We start from the raw sequence: 26,449 nt of genomic DNA on the forward strand, positions 1-26,449 counted from the left end.
AGAGAGAGAGAGAGAGAGAGAGAGAGAGAGAGAGAGAGAGAGAGAGAGAGAGAGAGAGAGAGAGAGAGAGAGAGAGAGAGAGAGAGAGAGAGAGAGAGAGAGAGAGAGAGAGAGAGAGAGAGATGAGAGATGGGGAGAGAGCAGGAAAGAGATGAGAGAGGGAGTGAAAGATGAGAGAGATGAGCGAGGGGGAGAGAGGGAGAGAGATGAGAGAGGGGGAGAATGAGGGGGAATGGGAGAGAGAAGAGAGATGGGAGAGAGCAGGAGAGAGATGAGAGAGAGATGAGAGAGGGAGGAGAGAGGGAGAGAGAGAGATGAGGGAGAGAGCAGGAAAGAGATGAGAGAGGGAATGAGAGATGAGAGAGATGAGCGAGGGGAGAGAGGGAGAGAGATAAGGGAGAGAGGGGGAGAGAGAGAGATGAGAGAGCAAGAGAGGGGGAGAGAGATGAGGGAGAGAGAGATGAGAGAGCAAGAGAGGGGGAGAGAGATGAGGGAGAGAGAGATGAGAGAGCAAGAGAGGGGGAGAGAGATGAGGGAGAGAGAGATGAGAGAGAGATGAGAGAGGGAGGAGAGAGGGAGAGAGAGAGATGGGGAGAGAGCAGGAAAGAGATGAGAGAGGGAATGAGAGATGAGAGAGATGAGCGAGGGGAGAGAGGGAGAGAGATAAGGGAAAGAGGGAGAGAGAGAGAGAGAGAGAGATGAGAGAGCAAGAGAGGGGGAGAGAGATGAGGGAGAGAGAGATGAGAGAGCAAGAGAGGGGGAGAGAGATGAGGGAGAGAGAGATGAGGGAGAGAGGGGGAGAGAGATGAGGGAGAGAGAGATGAGAGAGCAAGAGAGGGGGAGAGAGATGAGAGAGAGATGAGAGAGGGAGGAGAGAGGGAGAGAGAGAGATGGGGAGAGAGAGATGGGGAGAGAGCAGGAGAGAGATGAGAGAGAGATGAGAGAGGGAGGAGAGAGGGAGAGAGAGAGATGGGGAGAGAGCAGGAGAGAGATGAGAGAGAGATGAGAAAGGGAGGAGAGAGGGAGAGAGAGAGATGGGGAGAGAGCAGGAAAGAGATGAGAGAGGGAATGAGAGATGAGAGAGATGAGCGAGGGGGAGAGAGGGAGAGAGATAAGGGAAAGAGGGAGAGAGAGAGAGATGAGAGAGCAAGAGAGGGGGAGAGAGATGAGGGAGAGAGAGATGAGAGAGCAAGAGAGGGGGAGAGAGATGAGGGAGAGAGAGATGAGGGAGAGAGGGGGAGAGAGATGAGGGAGAGAGAGATGAGAGAGCAAGAGAGGGGGAGAGAGATGAGGGAGAGAGAGATGAGGGAGAGAGAGATGAGAGAGAGAGAGATGAGAGAGAGAGAGATGAGGGAGAGAGAGATGAGGGAGAGAGAGAGAGAGATGAGGGAGAGAGAGATGAGGGAGAGAGAGATGAGAGAGAGAGAGATGAGGGAGAGAGATGAGGGAGAGAGATGAGGGAGAGAGATGAGGGAGAGAGATGAGGGAGAGAGATGAGGGAGAGAGAGATGAGAGAACAAGAGAGAGGGGAGAGAGATGAGGGAGAGAGAGATGAGAGAGAGAGAGGGGAGAGAGAGATGAGAGAGAGAGGGGGGAGAGAGAGATGAGAGAGAGAGAGATGAGAGAGAGAGAGATGAGGGAGAGAGAGATGAGAGAGAGGGGAGAGAGAGATGAGGTTCTCATCATCATTAATGCTGTGGATTAGTGATGACAGATACAGTTACAGTATTGTTATATCATTAATATCTCAAGTCAAGTGTTTTATCAAGGATGAAGTGTTTGGATAGTCTCTAGGGAGAGATGACATTGATAAGAATTACTCTGATTGTAAGCCTACACACACACACACACCTTATTAAGCTATAATTACAATTTGGCCTTTAGTAATTAAAAAACAGGTAATTAAAGTACTGCATAATAAATCTAAAGCACAATATGAATAAGCATTTCCCCTTCCAGGGCAACTTTGAATTTATCAGCATCACAACCACTGAGTTGGAAATGGTGCCCTCTAAAGATAACAGAAGTGCTTATTGTTTGATTAATTCGTTCAGACCAGGCTATTATAATCTCATCTCCACTGTAACAGCTTGATCAGGAGTCAGGAGGTAATTTCATTGAGGTGACATGTTATCTAAACTACAGGAATAAAAAGCTATTATGCTAATTTCATCTCATAGTCATCAATCATCCGCGATAGAGCTGTCACGTCATTCCGTGTTCCCCCTCTGATGCGGTGTGTGTGTGTGTGTCGGAGGGAGGGAGAGAGGTAGGGAGGGAGGGAGGGGGGCGAATTGAACACATCCTCATTATATTTACCGGGACCCCGGGGCGGTGTGTGCGCTCGTGTGTAAACGGGAGGGAATCTTTGAGTGAGCAGGTCTGTCGTTCACAGACACCGTCAATAACGGTAAGTACAGTAGTCCTAGTATATGAGGTATATATATATTTTATTTCCTGTCTTGTAGGCCTATTTCAATTAAATTTGACTTTTCTAAGTTTATTCTGCAAGATTATTTGGATGAATGTAGACCTACCTTCCGCTTTGTTCTCTTCTCTCATTGAGGAAGAACAACTCCGTGCACAAGGATTTCTGCCATTGTATTTTTGGGGCATAGGCCTATTGTGTTTCATTTAAAACAGTTGTATTTCTCCATGAAAGGGGATAAATCGAAGGTTCTAAACTGAATATAAGTTCCTGAAGGAGAGGACCCGTAGGGTGCCTGCGGGAGTCCATGTGACGTCAGAGAGACAGGCGCGTTAAAAGCAGAGAGCGCATCAGGAGTGGCATGGTTGGTTTGTGGATGATAGATCACAACATCACTACCGCTTTGGACTGCAAATGATGCGTTTCACCGCGTCAGATTGACTGGACAGTAAACATATTCATTAATTCAGCGAGTCGCCAACTGTCAACCGACTTGGACACCTAAAGCCATCCCCAAAAAAACATCCCAAGGGCATTACTGGGAATTGGGGAGAACGGACATTTCCCTAGCTGAAGTTTCCCAAATACATCGAAAGAAGAGCTGAAGAAGAGCTGAAGAGGAGCTGAAGAGGAGCTGAAGCAGACTGTTCATTACAAACCAATATTGGGTGCGGGCACTTTACCCGGGGTGAAAAGCAGTGCGTTTCGGTGTTGGTTTGATTTGGTAAAAGTTACCTTTATTCACAGATCTAAGACAAGCATAACCTCTCCAGATCCCACAATCGGAGGGGAATTGCAAAAGTGACCTTAGATCAACGTCTAGGAGCTACTTAATCCTGATGCACGGATGAGTGACAGTTGGACGTCGTGCTCGATCCTTTGAAGTTTGCCGACATTCACTGATGTTTGATATCATGGCTTACCCGCAGTTAGGATATCCCTACTCCCCCACACACCCGGTAAGGCGTCTCTCACGAGAACAAACATCACAGTGTGGTGAAGGAAAACATTGTTTCTGTTACTATACTTTCTTCGGTTTTGCACATAAATCATGTAACCCAACTTTTTGTTTGCTTGACAAAATAACTAATTTATAGATAGCCTTTTTCGTTTTGTGCTCATGCATTGCATATTGGTTATATTCTTCCTGAAGAATCTATTCTTGTATTCGCGCCAGTTCCTCATGAGCACGAGCTCTCTGGCCAACTGCCTCGAGCCTGGCGGAAGGTCTCTTCTGGACTCCGGTGTGATGCCCCCCTCTCCCCAGCCTCTCCGGTGTCCGGTGTACGAGAGCAGACTGCTCGGCTCCCCGGGCCAAGAGCTACCAACCCCGGCTATAGGTCTGGGTGTGTACGGAGCTGGCTATGGAAAGAGCCAGGGGTACTATGGCACCTGCGGAGGCGACGCAACAGCCTTATATGCCAGGGTATGTACTTATCTATATAGAATTTCGTTGATATATATATATATATATTTATATATATATATTTCTTGTTTCACTTAATTCATCATGTCAGCGAAAATTAAAAGGACAGACATTTGCCCAATTCGTACGTACTGGACTGTTCCATATCGGGCTGCCATATCTGTGGTGGGCACGTAGCCTAAACAAAACTATGTTTGACAGTCAGGTTTTGAAAGGTTTTCTTAAGTTTTCTCAATCACAATGAAATAATAATGAATAATTAAATATTTTGATTTCATATTTGCAGGGAACATTGGAGTCCAAAGATGGAGCGGCTGCGCATGTGGGGGCCTCTCAAACCCCTGCTTACTATCCGTACGATTACGCATTTGGACAGTATCCATATGACCGATATGGGTATGTCTACTAAACATGCTATCTGTTTCTAAATAACTTGTAATTCTGTTATAAAACATTTCAATTGTATCTAACCGTGAGAAATGGTGATAACGCATGCGTAATTGTGGCATAAAATAGTTCCATTTACGAACGCATATCTCCTGCACAATGTAATAAGTCAAACCCCTTAGAGTTCCAAGTACAAGGAGGAAAAAGTAAAATATTTGAAAACTGCAGCACATCTTAGATCCAATAAACGTAGGATTGAAAATAAAATATTTCAAATAAACTCCTATTCTGACACCCCTCCCCTCTCCTCCCTTCTCCCAGGTATGGGTCATCAGTGGACAGTGCAGCTGCCCGGAGGAAGAACGCTACCAGGGAGACCACCAGCACTCTGAAGGCCTGGTTGCAGGAGCACCAGAAGAACCCTTATCCCACCAAGGGAGAGAAGATCATGCTGGCCATCATCACCAAGATGACACTCACACAGGTAACAACTGGCTCAGTTTGGAGACTGAATATGTTAGTTGGAGCTCTACTGAACTTATTGTTGTGTTCCAGTACATGTCTGATGGAAGAGCACTATGTACTGGTTAGTTAATCACAGTGCTCCTCACTTTTTGAGGAGCACTACACTGTAAAGGAGTTGCAGTGACTTTGACAGCAATTTACAAGCAGCTCAGTGGCAAGTAAAATTATATATTTCTTATTATAAACAGGGTGGTTCGAGCCCTGAATGCTGATTGGCTGAAAGCTGTGGTATATAAAAAATAAATAAAAATATGCCATTTAGCAGACACTTTTATCCAAAGCGACTTACAGCCATGTGTGCATACATTCTACGTATGGGTGGTCCCGGGGATCGAGCCCACTACCCTGGCGTTACAAGCGCCATGCTCTACCAACTGAGCTACAGAAGGACCACGTATCCATGGTTATGACAAAAAAAATACTAATCTATTCTAATTACGTTGGAAACCAGTTTATAATAGCAATAAGGCACCTCAGGTGGTTGTGGTATATGGCCAATATACCACAGCTAAGGGCTGTATCCAGGCACTACGCTTTGTGTTTTGTCTAAGAACAGCCATTAGCCATGATATATAAGTCATATACCATACTCCTTTGGGCCTTATTGGTTAAAAACAGTACTCCAGGGGTAGACAACCCTGCTCCTGGAGTGCCACAGGTACAACTAGGCACCATACCCGGTCAACTGAGCTAATTGATCTGTTCAGTGATTGACTAAATTCCGCACAACAGGTCTTCCAGGTCAGTCGAGTTCCGAGTTAAATTGGTACAGCATTCTTACTCACAGGTGCAAACAGAGCCACTGGAAAACGTGTGGCGAGACAGCATTTCCCGCAGTACTTCATAATCTGGTGTTGCCATTTTCAAAGCAGCAGTACCGACAGGGCCAGTAACTTCTCAGCACATTTTTGAATTCCAGTTCAACATTTACCTGCTCTGTCGCCGCCTACCATTGAAGACTACACTCATAAAAGTCATGCTATTTGTATTTGTGCAATATAATTGACCGTACAATCAAGCACCACTACGCTCACGCAAGTCACAACTTCTCGAGCACTGCAGAAGTTGATAGCTAAAATCGAACAGCACGTACAAGTTGTCCTCAAGTAAAAAGAAGCACCTATCAATCTACTTGCTGAGCTTATTTATTTTAGTGAAAGTCATTTACAAAAGTAAACCTTCAATAGTGAACACACTAGCATTATGCTGGCTACTACTGATAGTCTGCAAAGAGTAAGCTACAAAATACCCTTTAGCATTCCTCTTTCCTGGCCTACTATAGACAGTTAGATATCTCTTTTGGAACGCAATTGTCTTAAAAGGACCGCATCCTATTTTTAGATGTAAAAAAATATTCTCAAGATAACATACTTTAGAAACAAAAATTAATGCAATTATTACAACGTAATGACTTACATTGCTAAATTATATTAAACAGCTTTTAATACATATCATACTAATCAAATATAGGCTATTAATAGCTGCATATAGAGAGAAAGCATGCAAACCTGGGCCCTGTGTGACTCCAATGCATTTAAAATTACACCATGTCCGGGCCAGTAGAGATTCTGTTTGGGCCAGTAGATTTTGAGCCAAGTTAACATTGGACCCTGTCATAGCCTACGAATAGGACCCAGAGTTATACCTGACCAGGTCATGATATCAGTGCATACTCCAGGCCCAGCAAAGACATGTACGAATTTTGCCTCATCACTTTTGAACCTGTGTTGCAGCCTCTGGGTGCAACAAATATAGACTCTTACAAAGCACACCTCAAAATATGTTAATGAGACAGAAACAACAATGCCATGCACCCGCTAGTGGTCAAAACATTTTGGGAGCTCCAAAGACATGGTACGCTACTGTATTCTGTGGGATGGAATTTCAGTACCATTTGAAATACAGTAAGTATTTCCCCACCCACAACATTCTCCCACAATGCACCATCATTTACAATATGCTAGAGTATTTTACTGCTGATAATACCCCCAAATTACCGTATAAATTACAGTTTTCTGTTACAGTGTCAGCACTGGATACTCACAGATAAAGATTACATCCCACAGAAATGTCTTCTGCTTTATCCTAAAAACAATTAGAAACACAGGTTGGAGAGGTTGGAGCAGAGGGCAGCCGTACTGCAGTGCCCCTGAAGCAGTTTTAGGGGTTAAGTGCCTTGCTCAATGCCACAAAGGCCAGATGGGGAATTGATCAAATATGCAATACTATCTTAATGTGTTTGTTCATTCAGGTGTCCACGTGGTTTGCCAATGCACGGCGGAGGCTGAAGAAGGAGAACAAAGTCACATGGTCACCACGAGCCAATAAGAGCTCTGACGAGAGGGGCTGTGATGATGACAGCGACAGTGCAGAGGGATCACAAGAGGAAGAGCCAATCAAAAGCGAGATAGATGTTGATGGTGAGTGAATGCGTACCATAGATTTATATCATTAACTAGAAGAAGCAATTAAAATGGCGCCTATGAATTTAGATGGAAGTTGCTTTCTATCAGGCTGTCAAGTTTATGATTTTTAAAGCATCTATGTATTTTGGGGTTGTAGATTCTGTAACAGCGAGGTGTGTGGACCTACAACAGAGTGATCTGGAGGACTTTGATCTGCTTGAGTCGGATGGTTCTGACTGCGACCCTAAACACCAGTTTCACACCAAGGACACCCCAGTACACACACCACCGGACCACCACCACCACCCCAAAGACCCTTCTACCAGCCCACTCAGACATACCCCAGACACACCCCGACACGGGAACGAGCGGTTGCCACTGTCAGCAGACTGTCCCAAACACACACCAGAGCACAACCGAACAACCAACTCATTCTACACTCAACAGGACCTGCAAAGTACAGAGAGCAGCAAACCTAAAATCTGGTCCATCGCACAAACTGCTGCTATCCAACCTGAATTCCCTGCATGCATGCACACAGCCACCCCCAGCGAGTCTCTCTCCCCAGGGGGGTATCCAACTGAAGTACCCCACCTGAAGGTGGGGGCGGCTGGGCAGCAGGACTCACCGGTGACTACCCTCAGAGATTGGGTGGACGGGGTCTTCCACGACCCCCTGTTCCGACAGAGTTCCTTTAACCCTGTGTTGTCCAAGCCAGCCATGGACAGGGCATGGATTGGGTTAAATAGACAGGTGATGGAAGGCAGAACTCTGGGACAACGTTCTGTTGAACATGTTACCTCGTCTTTGCAGAATGTATAGACTTCTTTACAGAGACTTACAGAGACTTACAGAGACTGCCGTAGAAAGGTATATGAGCTCCCTGTGATGGCACATACTTCCATGCCTTTTTTGTTTTAGGAAAGTGTCAATACATCGATGTAGGCTACATCTGTGTCAGTAAATAAGTTCTGCATAAACTTCAAATTCTTACTACTTTCAGTTTAAAACACAGATGTAAATGAGTGGAAAAGAGGGATTCAATCCTTTGGACACAGAAAAGCAATGTAGTAGCCTACTCATTCTTCAGGTAAAATTAACCCCTCAACAGATTAGAAAGTGCTGGAGGGTTTGATCACAAAAACACTGAAAATATGTAGTTTTATGATGTTGGAGTATCACATTAGTCGTTTATTGGAACTTTGTCATTCCTACAGCACCGTGGGAATAGCTTAGGGGGAGTAGCCTACTGGCCTACACCGTTTACAGACCTTTTATAATAACCAGATGCATGAGAGCACCATTTCTTTCTCTTAAACGAGATAAAGCATCATATATGTTTTGCTTATGATCACATCTGATATGACTATTTCACACGTGTATACATGTTCTTGCACTAAAGTCCGATTGCAGTTGTTGAGTCACTGAAATAAACAATCGTTTTTTGCAGAATGATGTTCTCTCCTTATGCGTCTGTTTGCTCGTGGCGTTCGCTCTCCATGGTGCTGAAACTGTGTCGCCAAATCATGAAAATATATCATAGCCCACAAATTAAATATAAATAGGTTTGTTTTATATTTTTTATTGAACTTAAAATTTCCTCCAAGACTGAATATTTTGCACATATAGTTAGTTCCTCAATGAATGCACATTGGAGATCGAGGTATACTGTAGTAGGCTATTTCTCCCTCAGTTTGTGTGTGTGTGTGTGTATGTTTGTAAAAGAGGGCAAGCTGGGCATCCTTGAGCCGTGACTAATTCCAACACACAGAGGACAGGGCTGCTAAATTGTTAAATCGATGCCACTTCCACCGCGGGCCCAGATATAGCAGCAATCAGTGATGCGTCTCTTTTCATTAGCCGGCTTTTGACTGCATCAACCTGGGACCATGAGCTGCGCATCCACCGCTCTCTAAACGGGTCACTCCATTATAGAATATACTCCATTAGCGAGGAGTTGAGCTGCCTAACACACTTCTTAATCTAATAGCTTTATCTCCACTGACTTCATGCAATATCTCTTCTGATTTGCCAGCTGACGGGTTAGGAGTAGCCTAGGTCTGACATTGTAAGACGATCCATGACATGATGCCGTTCAACCCGAGGGTTGAGGGAGACTTTTCCAAATATTAAGGCTAGAATAATAAGTGGCGTGAGAGGGATCGAATGGATGGATACTATTGATACAAATGAGGTACAATTCGATTTGTTAAACATCTTTCAAATATATATATATATATATATATATATATATATATATATATATATTACATACATTAAGCATCTTATAAAGATATAGTGATATGATGGGTGTGGTGATTCAAATACCAAAATAAGTCCATGATGTAGGCCTTTACTGAATATATATATATATCACTATATCTTTATAAGATGCTTAATGTCGTTGTATCAAAGACAATTGAGTAAATATATAACATTATAGGCCTACTGGAATAGTTCTCACCCTCTCTTCAACTCAAATCCTACAATATCCCAAAAACCTTCAGTTGTCAAGAACAGTAAATTATTCAACATAACTTCACGAATTTGAGGCTTTATAAAATGTTCCATAAACACTTTCTAAATAAGAGTTAAAGAACAATTAAGCGGTAGGGTCCAGGATGAATAAACTACTTTTCCCTCTCTTCTTTTCTACTCAGTATTCGGGTTTAGGAAAGATGATAAAGTATTAAACAGAACAGAGCCGAGATCTTCCGAGGCCTTGTATGGAATTAACCATTTCAGTCTAAATAATTCAAGACGAATTCAACCGAGAATTCCATTCTTTTTCTGCCTCATAAATAAATTAGATTTAAGATGATAAATAATGACATCTGGCTCTTCCTGTAAAGTTTACTTTCTTTCCTCAGCGCAATGAATGTAGACATAGTATATCGAACAATCCTGTAGTCTTATTTACATAGAGCTAGCTAAGGATTATAAAGCGGTACAATGAACAATCTCTGAAATAACGCTCGACACACACAAAAAAATAATGTTTCTAAATAGTACCATATTGAGGTTATTTGGCTTGTAACCATAGCATAAACCCTTTTAATGTCATTTAAAACCCTTTTTCGAAGGTTCAATAAATAACCATGCTCATAAGGTTCTACCTGGAACCTACTATATGGTGCTATAAAGAACCCTAAGATTCTATAAAAAGTAACAATTAAAAACTGATCTTAAATAGCAGCAAAAAAGGGTTCCACTATGGTTACAACCCTTTATGTGGATGTACAGAACCTTTTTTTATATAACCTTTATGGAGAATGGTTCTATAAAGAACCTTTCTCAATCTGAAAGGTTCTTTCACAAGACACGTCACTGGCCACAGTCATATATAATATGTAATGGCATACAGTGCTTTCAGAAAGTATTCATTTAACCCACATTTTGTTGTGTTACAGCCTGAATTCAAAATGGATTCAATATTTTTTTCTCGCCCATATAAACACAATACCCCATAATGACAAAGTGAAAGCATTTTTGGGGAGATTTTTGCAAATGTATAAAATATGAAATGCAGAAACATCGTATTTATGTAAGTACTCACACCCTTGAGTCAAAACTTTGTATAAGCACCTTTGGCAGCGATTACAGCTGTGATTCTTTCTCGGTAAGTCTCTAAGAGCTTTGCACACCTGGATTGTACAATATTTGCCCATTATTCTTTTTAACTTTATTTAAACTCTGTCAAATTGGTTGTTGATCATTGCTAGACAACCATTTTCAAGTCTTGCCTTAGATTTTCAAGCAGATTTAAGTCAAAACTGTAAACTCAACCACTCAGGAACATTCACTCTCATCTTGGTAAGCAACTCCAGTGTAGATTTGGCCTTGTGTTTAGGTTATTGGCCTTTCTGAAAAGTGAATTAATCTCCCAATGTCTGGTGTCTTTTCAATTCTTCAACCTCTATCAAGTTGATTAATAAGCATTGCTAGACAGCCATTTTCAAGTCTTGCCATAGGTTTTCAAGCTGATTTGATTCAAAGCTGTAACTAGGCCACTCAGGAATATTTAATGTCATCTTGGTAAGCAACTCCATTGTATATTTGGCCTTGTGTTTTAGGTTATTGTACTGCTGAAAGGCAAATTTGTCTCCCAGTGTCTGTTGGAAAGCAGACTGAACTAAGTTTTCCTCTAGGATTTTGCCTGTGCTTAGCTCTATTCCGTTTCTTTTTATCCTAAAAAACACTTCCTAGTCCTTGCCGATGACAAGCATACCCATAACATGATGCAGCTACCACCATGCTTGAAAATATGACGAGTGGTAGTCAGTAGTGTGTTGTGTTTACCCCAAACATAACGCTTTGTATTCAGGACATATTATGTACAGGCTCCCTTCTTATCACTCTGTCATTTAGGTTAGTTATGTGGCAGAACTACAATGTTGTTGATCCATCCTCAGTTTTCTCCTGTCACCGCCATTAAACTCTAACTGTTTTATAGTCACCATTGGCTTCATGGTGAAATCCCTGAGTTGTTTCCTTCCTCTCCGGCAAGCTGAGTGTGGAAGGATGCCTGTAACTTTGTAGTGACTGTGTGCATTGATCTAAAGTTGCAATTAATAAATTCACCATGCTCAAGGCAATTTTCAATGTCTGTTTTTTTTTACCCATCTATGAATAGGTGCACTTCTTTGCGAGGCTTTGGAAAATGTCCCTAGTCTTTGTGAGTGAATCTGTGTTTGAAATTCACTGTTCGACTGAGGGACCTTAAAGCTAATTGTATTATTTAATTTTTTATTCATATCAAAACATTTTAGAAAAACTTAATTCCACTTTAGACATTATGGGGTATTGTGTGTGGCCAGTCACAAAAAATCTGAATGTAATCCATTTTAAATTCAGGCTGTAACACAACGTGTGGAAAAGGTAAAGGGGCGTGACTACTTTCTGAAGGTGCTGATAACACAACACATTGGATATACTCACTCATGGTGGTACAAAAAGAGCTATGAGAAAACCACACCACAAAATATTCTAATAAGCTGCCTACCCTATATTAAAAGTTTCACTAAAAGAGCAAAGAACTCTTTTGTGATCTGTAAATAACCACTGAAAAGCTCAAAAGGGTTATTTGAGTCATTATGGTTCCACATAGAACCATCACCCTTCCCAAAGAAGCTTTGAGTAACCCTCATTTTTTAGTGTATAGGCTACCATTCCACTTTATTCAATCGCAATTTGTGAGATGGTAAACTCCCAAACCTGAATGAGAACTCTACCCCAAACCAAGACGCTCAATAATAGGCCTATATCAAAAGGTTCAAAACGAACCACCCCCAAAGTTCAGTGTGCTTATATCATCCATGCCGTTTAGCTCTGAGGTGAGAGGAGATATGAGGGAAAAGATACGAAGAGATGTGAGGGGAGAGGGAGAGTAGGCTTAACGGGACTGGAGTACCTGTTTACACCCTCAGCTGCTGCGGTGACATGGGGCCTCGAGTGCTGGAGAGCACTAGCCTGTCTTGCAGAGCACTGTACTGATGAGTGGCAACTTGTAGGTTTTCTCACTGTGGGTTAAGTTCAATACTGCATGTGTTCCATGTCTCTGTCTGTCCAGTGGAGATGTGTATCTGTTCTCCATCCTCTCTTTGTACTTTCTCCCTCTTTACCATCCTCTGACTTTCCTTCCATTCCATTCTCTTACCTCTACTGCTAAATTCTTCCCCACTCTCTCCTTCCTCTCTGTCATCTCTTCCTCTCTGTCCTCTCCTCCTCTCTTCTCACCCTCTCTCCTCCACTGCCCCCTACTCTCTCAACTTAAACCAGAGAAGCAGTCTAGACACACAAACAATATATCCCCACCCTGCCTCGTCTCTCTCACTTCTCCCACACAACACCAAGCTCTATGGGCCAGATAATGCATTAAGCCATAGTGTGTTTAATGCCCCAGTCTGGTAGAGTAGCAGAGACAGGTTGGACCTGATGTTAGCTTGTCTGTTTCACACCACTAAGAAAACAGCCCCACCACAGCACACCCTGTGGGGACGCATCATGCAAACATTTACAGTCAAGCATCTGTCAAATGCCCGACCGGTGAATTTCTTTCTTGCAACATAAAGTCTTCCATTACATTCAGATTTTTGATAGTGGTGGAACCATAGAAATTACTAGAACAGGCAAAGCCCCTCCGACCACAGCAATTTGACAGTTACATATGGGTGGAACTATCCACAACATTAATTTATATATTGTGCATTCTAATATAATTGCATTCTGTCTCCCATAATAAGGTGGAAGCCCTGTTTTTCAGAATTTCTAACTCTGAAGAAGGTCTGTGTAAGGGTGTTTCTGCAGACTCCAGAGGAGGAGGAAGTTCATTTCTCTAGGCTCTAAGAACATTATATTGACTTATCCTAAACACTGTCTGCACCTTCAGTCTAACACCTAGCCCACTCAACACCCTCCATCACACACACACACACACACACATGCACCTACGGACACGCATACACCTATGGACACACGCACCTACGGATACACTCGCACACAAACACTTATATAAATACATGCACAAACGCACATACTCCCCCCCCCCCTCTCTCCCTCTCCAAGACACACACCACGGCCACACCATTCTCTCCTGTGTCCTGTCACACACACTCAGGTCTTTTGAGGCTATCAGAGTGCTGAGAGCTAACTCTCTCCCTAGACTGTCACGTCACCCCCCCTGGCAGAGGTGTCTGCTTCCCCCAGCTACCCTTTCTGTCCCTGGCACTAGAACATGTCATATCGTCTCCATGGTAAAGGTCACGACGTCTGTACTCTGTTACTTCGGCTGAGTAGGAGGAAGCCCCTCCAACACACTGATCTAAGGTCAGCTATGATTTTTATACCCTTAATAGTAAAGGTTAGGATTGAAGGATGATGAGCTGATCCTAGATCTGTGTCTATGGGCATTTTAGATCCAGAGTGACTTTAGAGAAGTGAAGGTTAGATAATTGGCTAAAGAAAGATCAGGGGTAGCTCCTTAGTAAGGCTGGAGGCTCAGTAATGTGACAGATCTTAGAGGTACAATCTTTTAATGGGGCAATTATACAGTGAGAATTGTTATTTTATGTTGAGGGAGAATACAGTGATTATAGTGTGTGTGTGTGTGTGTGTGTGTGTGTGTGTGTGTGTGTGTGTGTGTGTGTGTGTGTGTGTGTGTGTGTGTGTGTGTGTGTGTGTGTGTGTGTGTGTGTGTGTGTGTGTGTGTGTGTGTGTGTGTGTGTGTGTGTGTGTGTGTGTGTGTGTGTGCACGCACAGAGGAAATTCAGTGGTATTTATCCTCCTCATCTTCTGCATAGAGGAATCTATTGGAGATTTTTACTGAGTTGCTCTTCTCACACAACACATCTACTTTTACTTCCCTTTGTTTGCATAAGAAACAACAGAACTTTGAAGACATTCTTAAAAAGGACACATTATTACATACAACTTCTTTAACATTTCTATGCGTTTTCTCTTCCTGTAAAAAAGTGATTTGACAGCCTGCACCCATCCTAGACAATGAACATAAGCTTAATTGCACATCAGACTAAAATAAGTTTGAATCTGAAGAGTTTGATGGCAATCTTAAATTATACCCACAGTTTCCTCACAGCATTGCATCTCTATATCTATTAGGTGGTCCGCGTATTTTAGAGGGATGAATAATTGAAAAGGCGCTGTTTTATTCAACACAATTCATATGCTCAGTTTCATCTGAAAATTTTGCTCAGAGCAATGCCCCAGCCAGCCAAGAGCCTGCAACCTATACACACACACACACACACACACACACACACACACACACACACACACACACACACACACACACACACACACACACACACACACACACACACACACACACACACACACACACACACACACACACACACACACACACACACACACACCTCTTAACCAACCAGTGTGTGTGTCTCACTAAAACCTCCACGCCTTTCAACCTCTCAACTCCCTAACCCTGACCGAACATCCTTTCTAACAATGGCCTCTTCCTCTCTCTTTCAATCACCCATCCCTGGTCTGACTATGAATGAGTCTTACCCTCTTACCATCGCATCAAACCTTCTCTTCCTGTGTCACCAGGACCAATTATATCAGCTTGGATGCTTTCCTTCCAACCTGAGCGCCATGGTGTGGAAAACGCTGTTCCAATGGATGCCTGCATCGCCAGCCCGGGACAGGACAGGATAGCTCTAGCACTGCCTGTCTGTATCTGTAGCCCAGGCCTACTACACCCTGCCTAGGCCAATTTGGCATGCAGGTCTATGGAGAATATGGCTGCTGAAATATATATATCATCTTTTTCAAACATGTATTGTTCCGCGCGGCTGTTCCCTATCAGACTGGACCCCCCTGACATCTTCCAGGGGTGGCAGAGCGCAGCGTGGGGAGTGGGAGTGAGGAGGGGGTGGGGGTGGGGTGCGAGAGTATGTGTAAGGGGGGATTGGGAGTGGAAGGGTGGATGAATGCAGGATGAGTCCTATGAGGATCTCTCTAACTTAAATGATAGAGTGTAAAGAAGGAAGCTTGTACAGAATAGAAATATTCCAAAACATGCATCGTTACTGCAAAACAAGTGTCAAAGAAATTCACTTTTTGTCCTTGTGATGATCGTCCTATGATCTCCTTGTGATGATCGTCCAATGATCTCCTTGTGATGATTGTCCTATGATCTCCTTGTGATGATGGTCCAATGATCTCCTTGTGATGATCGTCCTATGATCTCCTTGTGATGATCGTCCAATGATCTCCTTGTGATGATCACCCTATGATCCCTGTCACATTATCTAAAGACATGCCTTATTTTAATAATCAGACATGGCAAAGGATTAATGGTTTAGCAATGTCCTTTTGGTAAATTATTACCTGGCATTTCCTCATTGATTGTAGAGGGTTATCTGTTAATTATCTGGTCAGAGCATTGACAGGCAATGGAATGCATTCAAGAGCGCATGGTTTAATCAGTGTACAGTATTTTGGAAGTTTCTTATCCCCGGATGGACGTACATGTTCATATCCCAGATTGTATTGATGCTAAAAGCATGGTTGCACCGTTACTGACATATGCGCTTAAGGTTATTTATGTGTGTAGCATCTGAAAAGGTTTAGATATTAATTCATGCAGGCTTTGAAAGGGCTTCTTCCCATTTGTCAAATGCTTGATGGGTATTGGTATTTCTGTTTGAGAGACAGACAGGGTAAGGATGACATGCTGCTTGGTTAACAGACAATTATTGAGCTTGGGTTTTCTTTTGAGTTTATTAGGCCTCTTTGTTCATCGTCCTGTTTGTTTTTGTAAATACTTGTAGAGTCGCCAGCTATATTAATTCTTTATCTGCTAATAAAAAGCCTCACTTTTGGAAGAAACAACACATCATCCTCGTATGCCTCCACATTGTTCCAATCCGACTGCATGGTCAACCTCACAGTCATGAATTCAAAGTGTTATGTTTGGGGCAAATCCAATACATTACGGAGTATCTCCATATGTTCAAGCATAGTGGTGGCTGCATCATGTTATTGGTATGCTTGTAATTGTTAAGGACATTAGTTTTTCAGGATAAAATCTTAGAGGAAAACCTGGCCCAGTCTGCTTTCCACAAGACGCTGGGAGATTAATTCACCTTCCCGCAGGACAATAACCTAAAACCCAAGGCCAAATCTACACTGGAGTTGCTTACCAAGAAGACAGGGAAAGTTCCTGAGTGGCTGAGTTAGAGTTTTGACTTACAGTACTAGTCAAAAGTTTGGACACACCTACTTATTCAAGGGTTTTTCTTTATTTTTACTATTCTAATAATAGTGAAGACATCAAAACTATGAAATAACACATATGGAATCATATAGTAAGCAAAAAAGTGTTAAACAAATCCAAATCTATCTTGGATTTTTGATTCTTCAAAGGAGCCACCTTTGCCTTGAGGACAGCTTTACACACTCTTGGCATTCTCTCAACCAGCTTCACCTGGAATACTTTTCCAACAGCCTTGAAGGTGTTCCCACATATGCTGAGCACTTGTTGGCTGCTTTTCCTTCCCTCTGAGGTCCAACTCATCCCAAACCATCTCAATTTGGTTGAGGTTGGGTGATTGTGGAGGCCAGGTGATCTGATGCAGCCCTCCATCACTCTCCTTCTTGGTCAAATAGCCCTTACACAGCCTGGAGGTGTGCTGGGTCATTGTCCTGTTGAAAAACAAATGATAGTCCAACTAAGCGCAAACCAGATGGGATGGTGTATTGCTGCAGAATGCTGTGGTAGCCATGCTGGTTAAGTGTGCCTTAAAATCTAAATAAATCACTGCGTGTCACCAGCAAAACACCCCCATACCATCACTCCTCCTCCTCCATGCTTCACGGTGGGAATCACACATGCAGAGATCATCCGTTCACCTACTCTGCGTCTCACAAAGAAACGGCAGTTGGAATAAAAAATCTCAAATTTGGACTCATCAGACCAAAGGACAGATTTCCACTGGTCTAATGTCCATTGCTTGTGTTTCTTGGACCAAGCCATTCTCTTGTTCTTATTTGAGTCCTTTAGTAGTGGTTTCTTTGCAGTAATTCGACCATGAGGGCCTGATTCATGCAGTCTCCTCTGATAAAGAGATGTGTCTAACTTGAACTCTGTGAAGCATTTATTTGGGCTGCAATCGGAGGCTGGTAACTCGAATGAACTTATCCTCTGCGGCAGAGGTAACTCTGGGTCTTCCTTTCCTGTGGCGGTCCTCATGAGAGCCAGTTTCATCATAGAGCTTGATGTTTTTTTGCAACTGCACTTGAAGAAACTTTCAAAGTTCTTGAAATGTTCTGTATTGACTGACCTTCATGTCTTAAAGTAATGATGGACTGTCGTTTCTCTTTGCTTATTTGAGTTGTTCTTGCCATAACATGGACTTGGTATTTTACTAAATAGGGCTATCTTCTGTATACCACCCCTAACTTGTTAGAACTCAACTGATTGGCTCAAACGTATTAAGGAAAGAAATTCCACAAATTCACTTTTAACAAGGCACACATGTTAATGGAAATGCATTACAAGTGATTACCTCATGAAGCTGGTTGAGAGAATGTCAAGTGTGCAAAGCTGTCAAGGCAAAGGGTGGCTACTTTGAAGAATATCAAATTTATTTTGATTTGTTTAACACTTTTTTGGTTATATGATTCCATGTGTGTTATTTCATAGTTTTAATATCTTCCCGATTATTCTACAATGAACATTGTCAAAATAAAAACCCTGGAATGAGTAGGTGTGTCCTAACTTTTGACTGGTACTGTAAATCTGCAGCAATACCTGACAGAGTTTGAAGAATTGTGAAAATAATAAATGGGTAAATGTTGCACAATCCAGGTGTGGAAAGCTCTTAGAGACTCACCCAGAAAGACTCACAGCTGTAATCGCTGCCAAAGGTGCTTCTAACATGTATTGACTCAGGGGGTTAAATATTCCCAATCATGTTTAATTTCTTTTTTTTTATTACTAATGTTAGAATTATTCTTCCACTGAGTGCATTTTGTGTAGATCATTGACAAAAAGAAAGAAAATGAAATCAGTTGTCATCCTACTTTATAACACAACAAAATGTGTAAAAAGGTCAAGGGGTGAGAGTGAATACTTTCTGATGGCACCGCATCTTAAGAAAAATGATTAAGATATCAGCACTGGAAGTGCCTCTTGCACAGCATATTTATTTAATAAGCCATTGGGTTATTGTCACGTACACAATAAGTCTTTAATGCCTTGTCAAAACTAACCCCATCACAGCTTCTACAGTAACCACAACACCCTGTCTGTCCTGTACCTTGTTGTTTCACTGAATCATTTACTATTGCATGAACACTTTGGACAAGTCAGCCAATGCTGCCCTCTGGCAGTGAGACAGGGAACTGTAAGATCGAAAAGTTACCCGATTATTCTTTTCTGCAGGGTCCAGAAACACAATTCATTGCAATCACTTGAGGAATAGATTCAACACATTTTGAACCAAGCCATCTAGAAAGAATATTGTGGCATTTACTAGTCTCTAATGGGAGCCTTGATTTGGGTCTGGGTGCCAAGACTAGGCATTTACCAACTGATGAAGCTTCCATATGCATAGAGCCCACATCATAGGAACTGATACAGACTGAGGAGAAAATTAGATATAATTTATTAACCAGAATGACAGACTACAGAGAGAGAGAGAGAGAAGACTGAGAAAGCATCTCAATGATGATGGGTCTGCTTGAACTGCAGTCCACAGTAGCCACATGTGCCCACTTTTGTTTCTTTATCCTGGAGAAAGACAGAAAACAGACATTAGCACAATGGAACACCACATAAAATAGACCAAATCACCAAGTAGCATGAAGCTGAAAAATAGAACCGACCCGATGTAAAAGCCTGTTGACTTGATTTGTGCAAGTCACCAAGCGCAGCGCTGTGTTAAAGTTCAATTTACTTGAACGCTGAGAGCTGACTCCAAAGCATTGTGGAGCCTGGCGCAGGCATTCTTTCTGGGATTGTGCCTCCACAATGGCTTGCACGGTGCAATGTAATTCTTGCGCAAGTCATGTAAATTGGACTTGAGCACACATTGAACTGAAATTGAATACAGGATCTGCGCTCGTGCTTGTTATGTAGTCACAGCTTATATGAGTTCTGACTTCGATACCAACTAGTGTACATTATAGGGACATGTGCACTACAGACATCATTACCAGGTTGATGTAGACTTTTGGGTGGCCCAGTGCTCCTCCACCACCGTCACATGACACAACTCTGGCCTCTATGCAACTGACTGGCTCTTCAGCCACCAGCTTGATGGCAAAGTTCTTGTTCACCTTAAAACACACAGCACAAACAGTACCGTCAGTAGCTTACACTCTGTTTTGTAGTCCAAATTCCCTCTCAGTGGAATACTAAATATGCATTGTAAATCTATCAATGGCCACTTTGCCGAGCAATGTAAAGAGGCTCTAGGCCTTACTTGAACAGGTAGTGGTATGAATCATAGGACTCAACTTCTACACCCCCCCCACACTTTATTTAACCAGGTAGGCCAGTTGAGAACAAGTTCTCATTTACAACTGAGACCTGGCCAAGACAAAGCAAAGCAGTGCAACAAAAAAAACAAAGAGTTACACATAGGATAAACAAAAGTACAGTCAGAATAGAGTCAGAATAGTCAGAAGTACAACAGAATAGAAAAATCTATATACAGTGTGTGCAAATGGGAGTATGGAGGTAAGGCAATAAATAGGCCATTGTAGCAAAGTAATTACAATTTATCAAATTAACACTGGAGTGATAGATGTGCAGATGATGCAAGTAGAAATACTGGTGTGCAAAAAAGTAAATAATATATTGAAGTCACATGACAACTATGGCCTTTTCAGACAATGTCGTTTTACCTCTTTCTGTCGGCCCACGAACCTGGCCCGCCTGGGATCGTTTTCATCATACACCTGAAACAACATGCAGACACTGTAATAGAGATGTTCCAGAACAATCAGATATAGCTGATCAAATTCTACACATACAATACATGATCACAGTAAGGTTATCATCTCACAACCATCAATAAAATAGTTATGTAAACTCTGACACTCCATCTAGTTAACTAAAGTGTCACCCTTACTCGCTTTTATCGTGATAGAAGTGCCAATACTTACTGACCGTGAATAAACGCCTAACTACCCCACTAGTGGGTGAGCAGCTATCTAGCTGGTGACCACAATTCAAAGCTGGACCAACTGTCAAATCTTAATTGACAACCCCAACATCTGAGACGTTTGCCAAACGTTAGTTAGTGGTGCTAGTAGGTGTCGTTAGCTTGGTAGCTAGCGAGTAACTACATATTTTCGGGGTAACCCAACACACACAACCTAACGTTTGAGCCTTACTTGTCCGGTGTGGGTAATTTGCTCTCCAGTGGTCGACGCTTGTAAACTGTAGCGCTGTAGAGAAACCGCCGAGGTCTTCAAAGGCGATACAAGCGCCTTAGCATTTCTACTGAAGGACAGAATCCGATGCACAGCGGCAGCCATGTTTACAATGGACTCTATACGCAAGATGAGGGAGCTTCTCCGACCTCCAAAGACGACCGCCTGGTCCTAGTGCTGTGAATTTCATCAAATATTCACGAATCGTTTGCAACCAACAGTAACATAATTGTTGTATTAAGGAATGGATTCTTGTAAATACTTTGTAGTTAATCAATTCTGCAACGCGTTACAGTTTAAATGAAAGCGAGAAAGTGTATTTAGTGGGCACAGATTCTCCCCATTGCGGTTCTACGACACAGCGCACGCGCTGTGACTTTTCTCAAAGTCATTTACGTCACATTCAGGAAGCAGCCATATCTCCGTGCGAGAGTAATCCTTCTTCGGCAGTGTTGCTTTGATTAAACGGTGCATTTCTGGAGTTTATTCCCAGCTCTAACCCGTCCTTATAACTGAAAGGTTGGTGCATATTATGTTACATTCATAAATGTATTTTGATCAAGTACTGGTACTGCCTAATTGAGTAGTAGAAAGATGATCTCGTCTGGCCTTCAGAATCCACATGCTGCATGAAACATGCACTGTATAGACTGATAGAATCTGCAAAAAATCTGCATTGTTTTGATTGCCTCTACTCCTTCAATACCACTAGTAGCTGAAATAACTGGATAGATTTCCACCATATTGCTTGTTCTGTCAGATCAGTGATAATGAAGGAATGGAAAGAGCAAAGCAACTGAACTATTGAGATGCGTCCTAAAAAAAAGTGTGTGTGTGTATTTATGTTCTCTCTCTCCAGGCAGGTGTTGGTGAAAGCATGGCTCCACTCCTGTTGAACCACCTCGTCAGCTCCCTAACCCGCCATCTGACCCGGATCACCCTCAGCCAATCCTACCCTATCACCACCACTATCATCTCCCGATGCCTTTCCTCCCTTACATCCTACCCAGTCAGAGTGCTCCTGATGCCAAGTAGACCCATCCAGCCCTTGGCCTTCTCCCCTGGATCTTCTTCCCAGGGCCGGGTCGCCCTCCAGGGCCAGTGTCAGCACCTGGCCTGCCTCCAGCCCGCTGTAGGGATGAAAACCAAGAGTGCTCTGAAACGCCGCTGTAAAGACTGCTTCTTTGTGGTGCGGCGAGGATGTCTGTTTGTGTTCTGTAAGGCTCATCCCAGACACAAGCAAAGGCAGGGATGAGGTGGTGAAGAGGAGCAGGGGTTATGATAATGATTTGTTTATGGCCCTGTGAATTGTTTGTTACTTGTATTGTATTGCCACATTAAAGTGTTTGACTGATTGACAGATGCACCTTTTCCTATCTCTCTCTCACCACCACCTCCCTCTCTTCTCTCTCTCTCACCACCACCTCCCTGTCTTCTCTGTCTTCTCTCTCTCACCACCACCTCCCTGTCTTCTCTCTCACCACCACCTCCCTGTCTTCTCTCTCTCACCACCACCTCCCTGTCTTCTCTCTCTCACCACCACCTCCCTGTCTTCTCTCTCTCACCACCACCTCCCTGTCTTCTCTCTCTCACCACCACCTCCCTGTCTTCTCTCTCTCACCACCACCTCCCTGTCTTCTCTCTCTCACCACCACCTCCCTGTCTTCTCTCTCTCACTACCACCTCCCTGTCTTCTCTCTCTCACTACCACCTCCCTGTCTTCTCTCTCTCACTACCACCTCCCTGTCTTCTCTCTCTCACCACCACCTCCCTGTCTTCTCTCTCTCACCACCACCTCCCTGTCTTCTCTCTCTCACCACCACCTCCCTGTCTTCTCTCTCTCACCACCACCTCCCTGTCTTCTCTCTCTCACCACCACCTCCCTGTCTTCTCTCTCTCACCACCACCTCCCTGTCTTCTCTCTCTCACCACCACCTCCTGTCTTCTCTCTCTCACCACCACCTCCCTGCCTTCTCTCTCTCACCACCACCTCCCTGTCTTCTCTCTCTCACTACCACCTCCCTGTCTTCTCTCTCTCACTACCACCTCCCTGTCTTCTCTCTCTCACTACCACCTCCCTGTCTTCTCTCTCTCACTACCACCTCCCTGTCTTCTCTCTCTCACTACCACCTCCCTGTCTTCTCTCTCTCACTACCACCTCCCTGTCTTCTCTCTCTCACTACCACCTCCCTGTCTTCTCTCTCTCACTACCACCTTCCTGTCTTTTCTCTCTCTCTCACCACCACCTCCCTGTCTTTTCTCTCTCACTCTCACCACCACCTCCCTGTCTTCTCTCACCACCACCTCCCTGTCTTCTCTCTCTCTCACATCACCTCCCTGTCTTCTCTCTCTCTCTCTCACCACCACCTCCCTGTCTTCTCTCTCTCACTGCCAACTACCTGTCTTCTCTCTTTCTCAACAAGTCCTCTTCTGCCCTTCTGTTATACCTTTGAAAACTACACAGTAGAGAAGAAACTATTCTGATACATGCACAGCTGGCAGCCTAAATGCACTATTACCTCAATGGAGAACATTTTGCTACTATGAGAGCTAGCTACTCTGCTAATAGTCGCTAAGAGCTAATGCACCCATTCATTATTTAGGGACTAAATGATGCTGATCTAATAGAGAGCCATTTGGTCTCCTGAACCTCATTAATGTGATATGAGGAATCAGGAGTAGTTCTCTATTTGCCTTGTTCCAATCCTCATCCATAGCTAGGAGACAATGTGAGGGTAGCAATAGGCTAGTGCTGTATTCATTACACTGTTTCTGTTACAAAACATTTCTTAATTAGAACGAAATGGGAATGGATCTACCAGAATTTGTCCAATAGAAACTTGTTTAACTCTGTTTGCTTCCATAATTAATAAACCCGAGTAAATGCATTTTTATGTCCACTGTTCAAGTGCTGTCCATCACCACACTATGGCGCCAAAACGTCAGCTCACAGAACCCTAGAAAATCATGCCATAAATATCTTCATACAATATGCATCAAGGACACACACACTCATCTGCCCCATTCTCCAAGATTATGCCCATTCAATGAGGATCGAAAGGTTTGATAGAGCTTAATAATTAGGAGAACAATTAACGTTGCCATGGAGGTCATTAGGAAGATCAAATACCCAGGGTCTAATTTGCCTATTGCTTTCCTCTGCACCAATCATTTCTATTCCTGGACTCAATGTAATCATTTAACTACTCACTGCTTTTTGTGAGCTGTATAAAAACCATGTGTATCCATGCTGACATGTAATTTAGATTCAAGCAATTATCCAACATATAGGCTACATTTGAAAGTGGAATAAAGCTTCTCATTTTGACTGATTGCAGCAGTGAGACTTTTAGCCACATCCTGTATTATGTATGCTAGGGATGGGCAACTGGTGGCCCCCATTTTGTAGGCCCGCACACCAATGAAATAAATACAGTCTTTTTGGGGGGAGGGGGCTCTCAGTCGGGGTCTGAACTTACTGTTGAGAGTTAGAATAGTAGAATACACAAGGTGCAATTTCGAAATTTGGTTGTGCGTCAGCAGTACCTTTAATTGCAGTGGGCTAAATCTTGGTAGTCTTAAACAAATCCACTTAGAAACTATAAAGTGTACACCTCACACACATGGCTATGAGCTTAGAAAAAAAGACACCTGTACCATGTCAGATATTGAAATGCATGTCAGATATAGAGTTGAACTGTATTCAATTGTGAATTTGGATCACAATATTATACTTTATATACTTCACAGAAGACTGAAATATAACAAAACTATTTGACATAGAAACACTGAATTGGTCAGGTTTTTAAAAATTGAAAATATATGAATAATATTCCACCCATGAGGCCAAAGAGGCTTTTGGTCAATGACTGCAGGAAAGGCCTAATTAGCCTTGTCCAAGTCTTTTTCTTCCATTGGTAAGTTAGTCTAGCGGCCATGGTTGCTTTACCGCCCGGGGCCCATTGATTATCATATTAAAAATGGCAAACATTTAGCTGTAAAACTGCAAAAGAAAATGTGCGCCCCATGGCAAAATGAAATTGAATGAGTTAGAAAATTGCAAAATCACCCCTCCACCCCATGGTGGAAAAAACAATGTGTAGAATTGCAGGAAATGAACTTTAAAACTTAAATGTTTTGTTTTAGCTTTCACTAGGGGGCCACATCTCCGATCTATGCAAACCAGATAGTCATGCCCTTGTTACAGTTCGTGCTAGCTAGAGTCTGATGTTTGGTGAATCAAAAATATATGCTGAGGTTATCAATAAGCCTTGTCATAAGTTGTATTTCCAGTTCCTTACAGTTTGAAGAGGGAGGTATTAGATCTTAATTTACTAAATGTTTTTCCAATTATGAATCCAGGATTACTTTTTTTGTGCAGAGCGTTCTCTGTAGGACAAAGAGACACAGTAACATTATGAAATGCACATAGTGCAGTATTGACGGCCACCAATGTGCAATCACCTGAGCTCTGGAAACCGGTATGTCTACTTTGAGATATTTTTCAATAAACAAAAATCTTGGCAACTGCAATAGCCACCTAGCCATCTCTTTCAGTACTGTGTGACTCAAAGTGGAGTAATCTGGTGGGTTGGTTCTTCTATCCTTGTGGGGACCTATATTCCTCACAAGGACAGTAAAACAACATTTCCCACATCCCCATGAGGACAATGGCTATTTTAAGCTTAGGGGTTAGGGTTAGGGTTACAATTAGGGTTAAGGGTAGGGTTTGAGTAAGAGGTTAGTGTTAGTTTAGGATTTAGGTTGTGGGGTTAGGGAAAGGGTTAGGGAAAATAGGAATTTGAATGGAAATTCATTTTATGTCCCCACGAGGAAAGAAGAACATAACGCGTGTGTGTGTGTGGGTGTGTGTGGGTGTGTGTGGGTGTGTGTGGGTGAAGTGCATGGGTTTCCAAGCTTGGCAGTCAGTAGTATAAATAATATTGACCTTGTGGTTGACTTTATGGACTGGCATGTACGTAAATCAAGCTTCTGGTCACAGTCACATAGGAACCACCTTGTCAGTGTGTGATTCATTATTTGAATTTACTGGGAATTATTCTTTAACTGTTGACCCTGCTGTTGTTTCTCTGGCAGGGCCTCTCCTGTCCTGATAGAGAGAGAACTTTCAATGAAAATTATCCCAAATTATTACGACATCCATACTGAATGAACAATAACAATACATTCTCACAACGCTGACATCAGCAAACCACTTGCCCACACGATGCCATACAAGCTGTCTGCCATCTGCCCGGTACAGTTGAAACCGGGATTCATCCGTGAAGATCACACTTCTCCAGCGTGCCAGTGGCCATCAAAGGTGAGCATTTGCGCAGACGAGCACGCAGATAA

The 26,449-nt window shown here is 42.8% G+C and overlaps 3 protein-coding genes across 3 annotated transcripts; 2 read left to right on the forward strand and 1 right to left on the reverse strand.

Moving 5' to 3' along the window:
* Window positions 1-2,703: 2,703 nt before the first annotated feature.
* On the forward strand, window positions 2,704-8,572 carry LOC124042745 (iroquois-class homeodomain protein irx-4-like). Its single transcript, XM_046360849.1, has 6 exons — window positions 2,704-3,387; window positions 3,606-3,854; window positions 4,141-4,250; window positions 4,563-4,725; window positions 7,018-7,186; window positions 7,329-8,572. Exons 1-6 carry the CDS (start codon window positions 3,331-3,333, stop codon window positions 7,991-7,993), a joined length of 1,413 nt encoding a protein of 470 aa, XP_046216805.1. The 5' UTR covers window positions 2,704-3,330; the 3' UTR covers window positions 7,994-8,572.
* Window positions 8,573-19,297: 10,725 nt separating this feature from the next.
* On the reverse strand, window positions 19,298-21,544 carry LOC124042746 (NADH dehydrogenase [ubiquinone] iron-sulfur protein 6, mitochondrial-like). The gene is made up of 4 exons (XM_046360850.1): window positions 21,056-21,544; window positions 20,564-20,617; window positions 19,871-19,993; window positions 19,298-19,445 (listed from the first exon to the last, which is right to left on the reverse strand). The coding sequence occupies exons 1-4, from the start codon at window positions 21,197-21,199 to the stop codon at window positions 19,377-19,379; spliced, it is 390 nt and encodes a 129-aa protein (XP_046216806.1). The 5' UTR covers window positions 21,200-21,544; the 3' UTR covers window positions 19,298-19,376.
* Window positions 21,445-22,449, forward strand: LOC124042747 (39S ribosomal protein L36, mitochondrial-like). The gene is made up of 2 exons (XM_046360851.1): window positions 21,445-21,613; window positions 21,954-22,449. Exon 2 carries the CDS (start codon window positions 21,972-21,974, stop codon window positions 22,347-22,349), a length of 378 nt encoding a protein of 125 aa, XP_046216807.1. The 5' UTR covers window positions 21,445-21,613; window positions 21,954-21,971; the 3' UTR covers window positions 22,350-22,449.
* Window positions 22,450-26,449: the final 4,000 nt, after the last annotated feature.

Source organism: Oncorhynchus gorbuscha, linkage group LG09 (assembly GCF_021184085.1).
Source record: "Oncorhynchus gorbuscha isolate QuinsamMale2020 ecotype Even-year linkage group LG09, OgorEven_v1.0, whole genome shotgun sequence".
Lineage (NCBI taxonomy): Eukaryota > Metazoa > Chordata > Actinopteri > Salmoniformes > Salmonidae > Oncorhynchus > Oncorhynchus gorbuscha.

Coding starts and splice junctions, on each gene's coding strand:
- LOC124042745 (XM_046360849.1), top strand. CDS start 3,331: ATGTTTGATATCATGGCTTACCCGCAGTTAGGATATCCCTACTCCCCC. Junction 3,855..4,140: donor CAACAGCCTTATATGCCAGG/GTATGTACTTAT, acceptor TCATATTTGCAG/GGAACATTGGAGTCCAAAGA. Junction 4,726..7,017: donor CCAAGATGACACTCACACAG/GTAACAACTGGC, acceptor TTGTTCATTCAG/GTGTCCACGTGGTTTGCCAA.
- LOC124042746 (XM_046360850.1), bottom strand. CDS start 21,199: ATGGCTGCCGCTGTGCATCGGATTCTGTCCTTCAGTAGAAATGCTAAG. Junction 19,994..20,563: donor TCGTGGGCCGACAGAAAGAG/GTAAAACGACAT, acceptor GTGTGTTTTAAG/GTGAACAAGAACTTTGCCAT. Junction 19,446..19,870: donor CAAAAGTCTACATCAACCTG/GTAATGATGTCT, acceptor GTCTTTCTCCAG/GATAAAGAAACAAAAGTGGG.
- LOC124042747 (XM_046360851.1), top strand. CDS start 21,972: ATGGCTCCACTCCTGTTGAACCACCTCGTCAGCTCCCTAACCCGCCAT.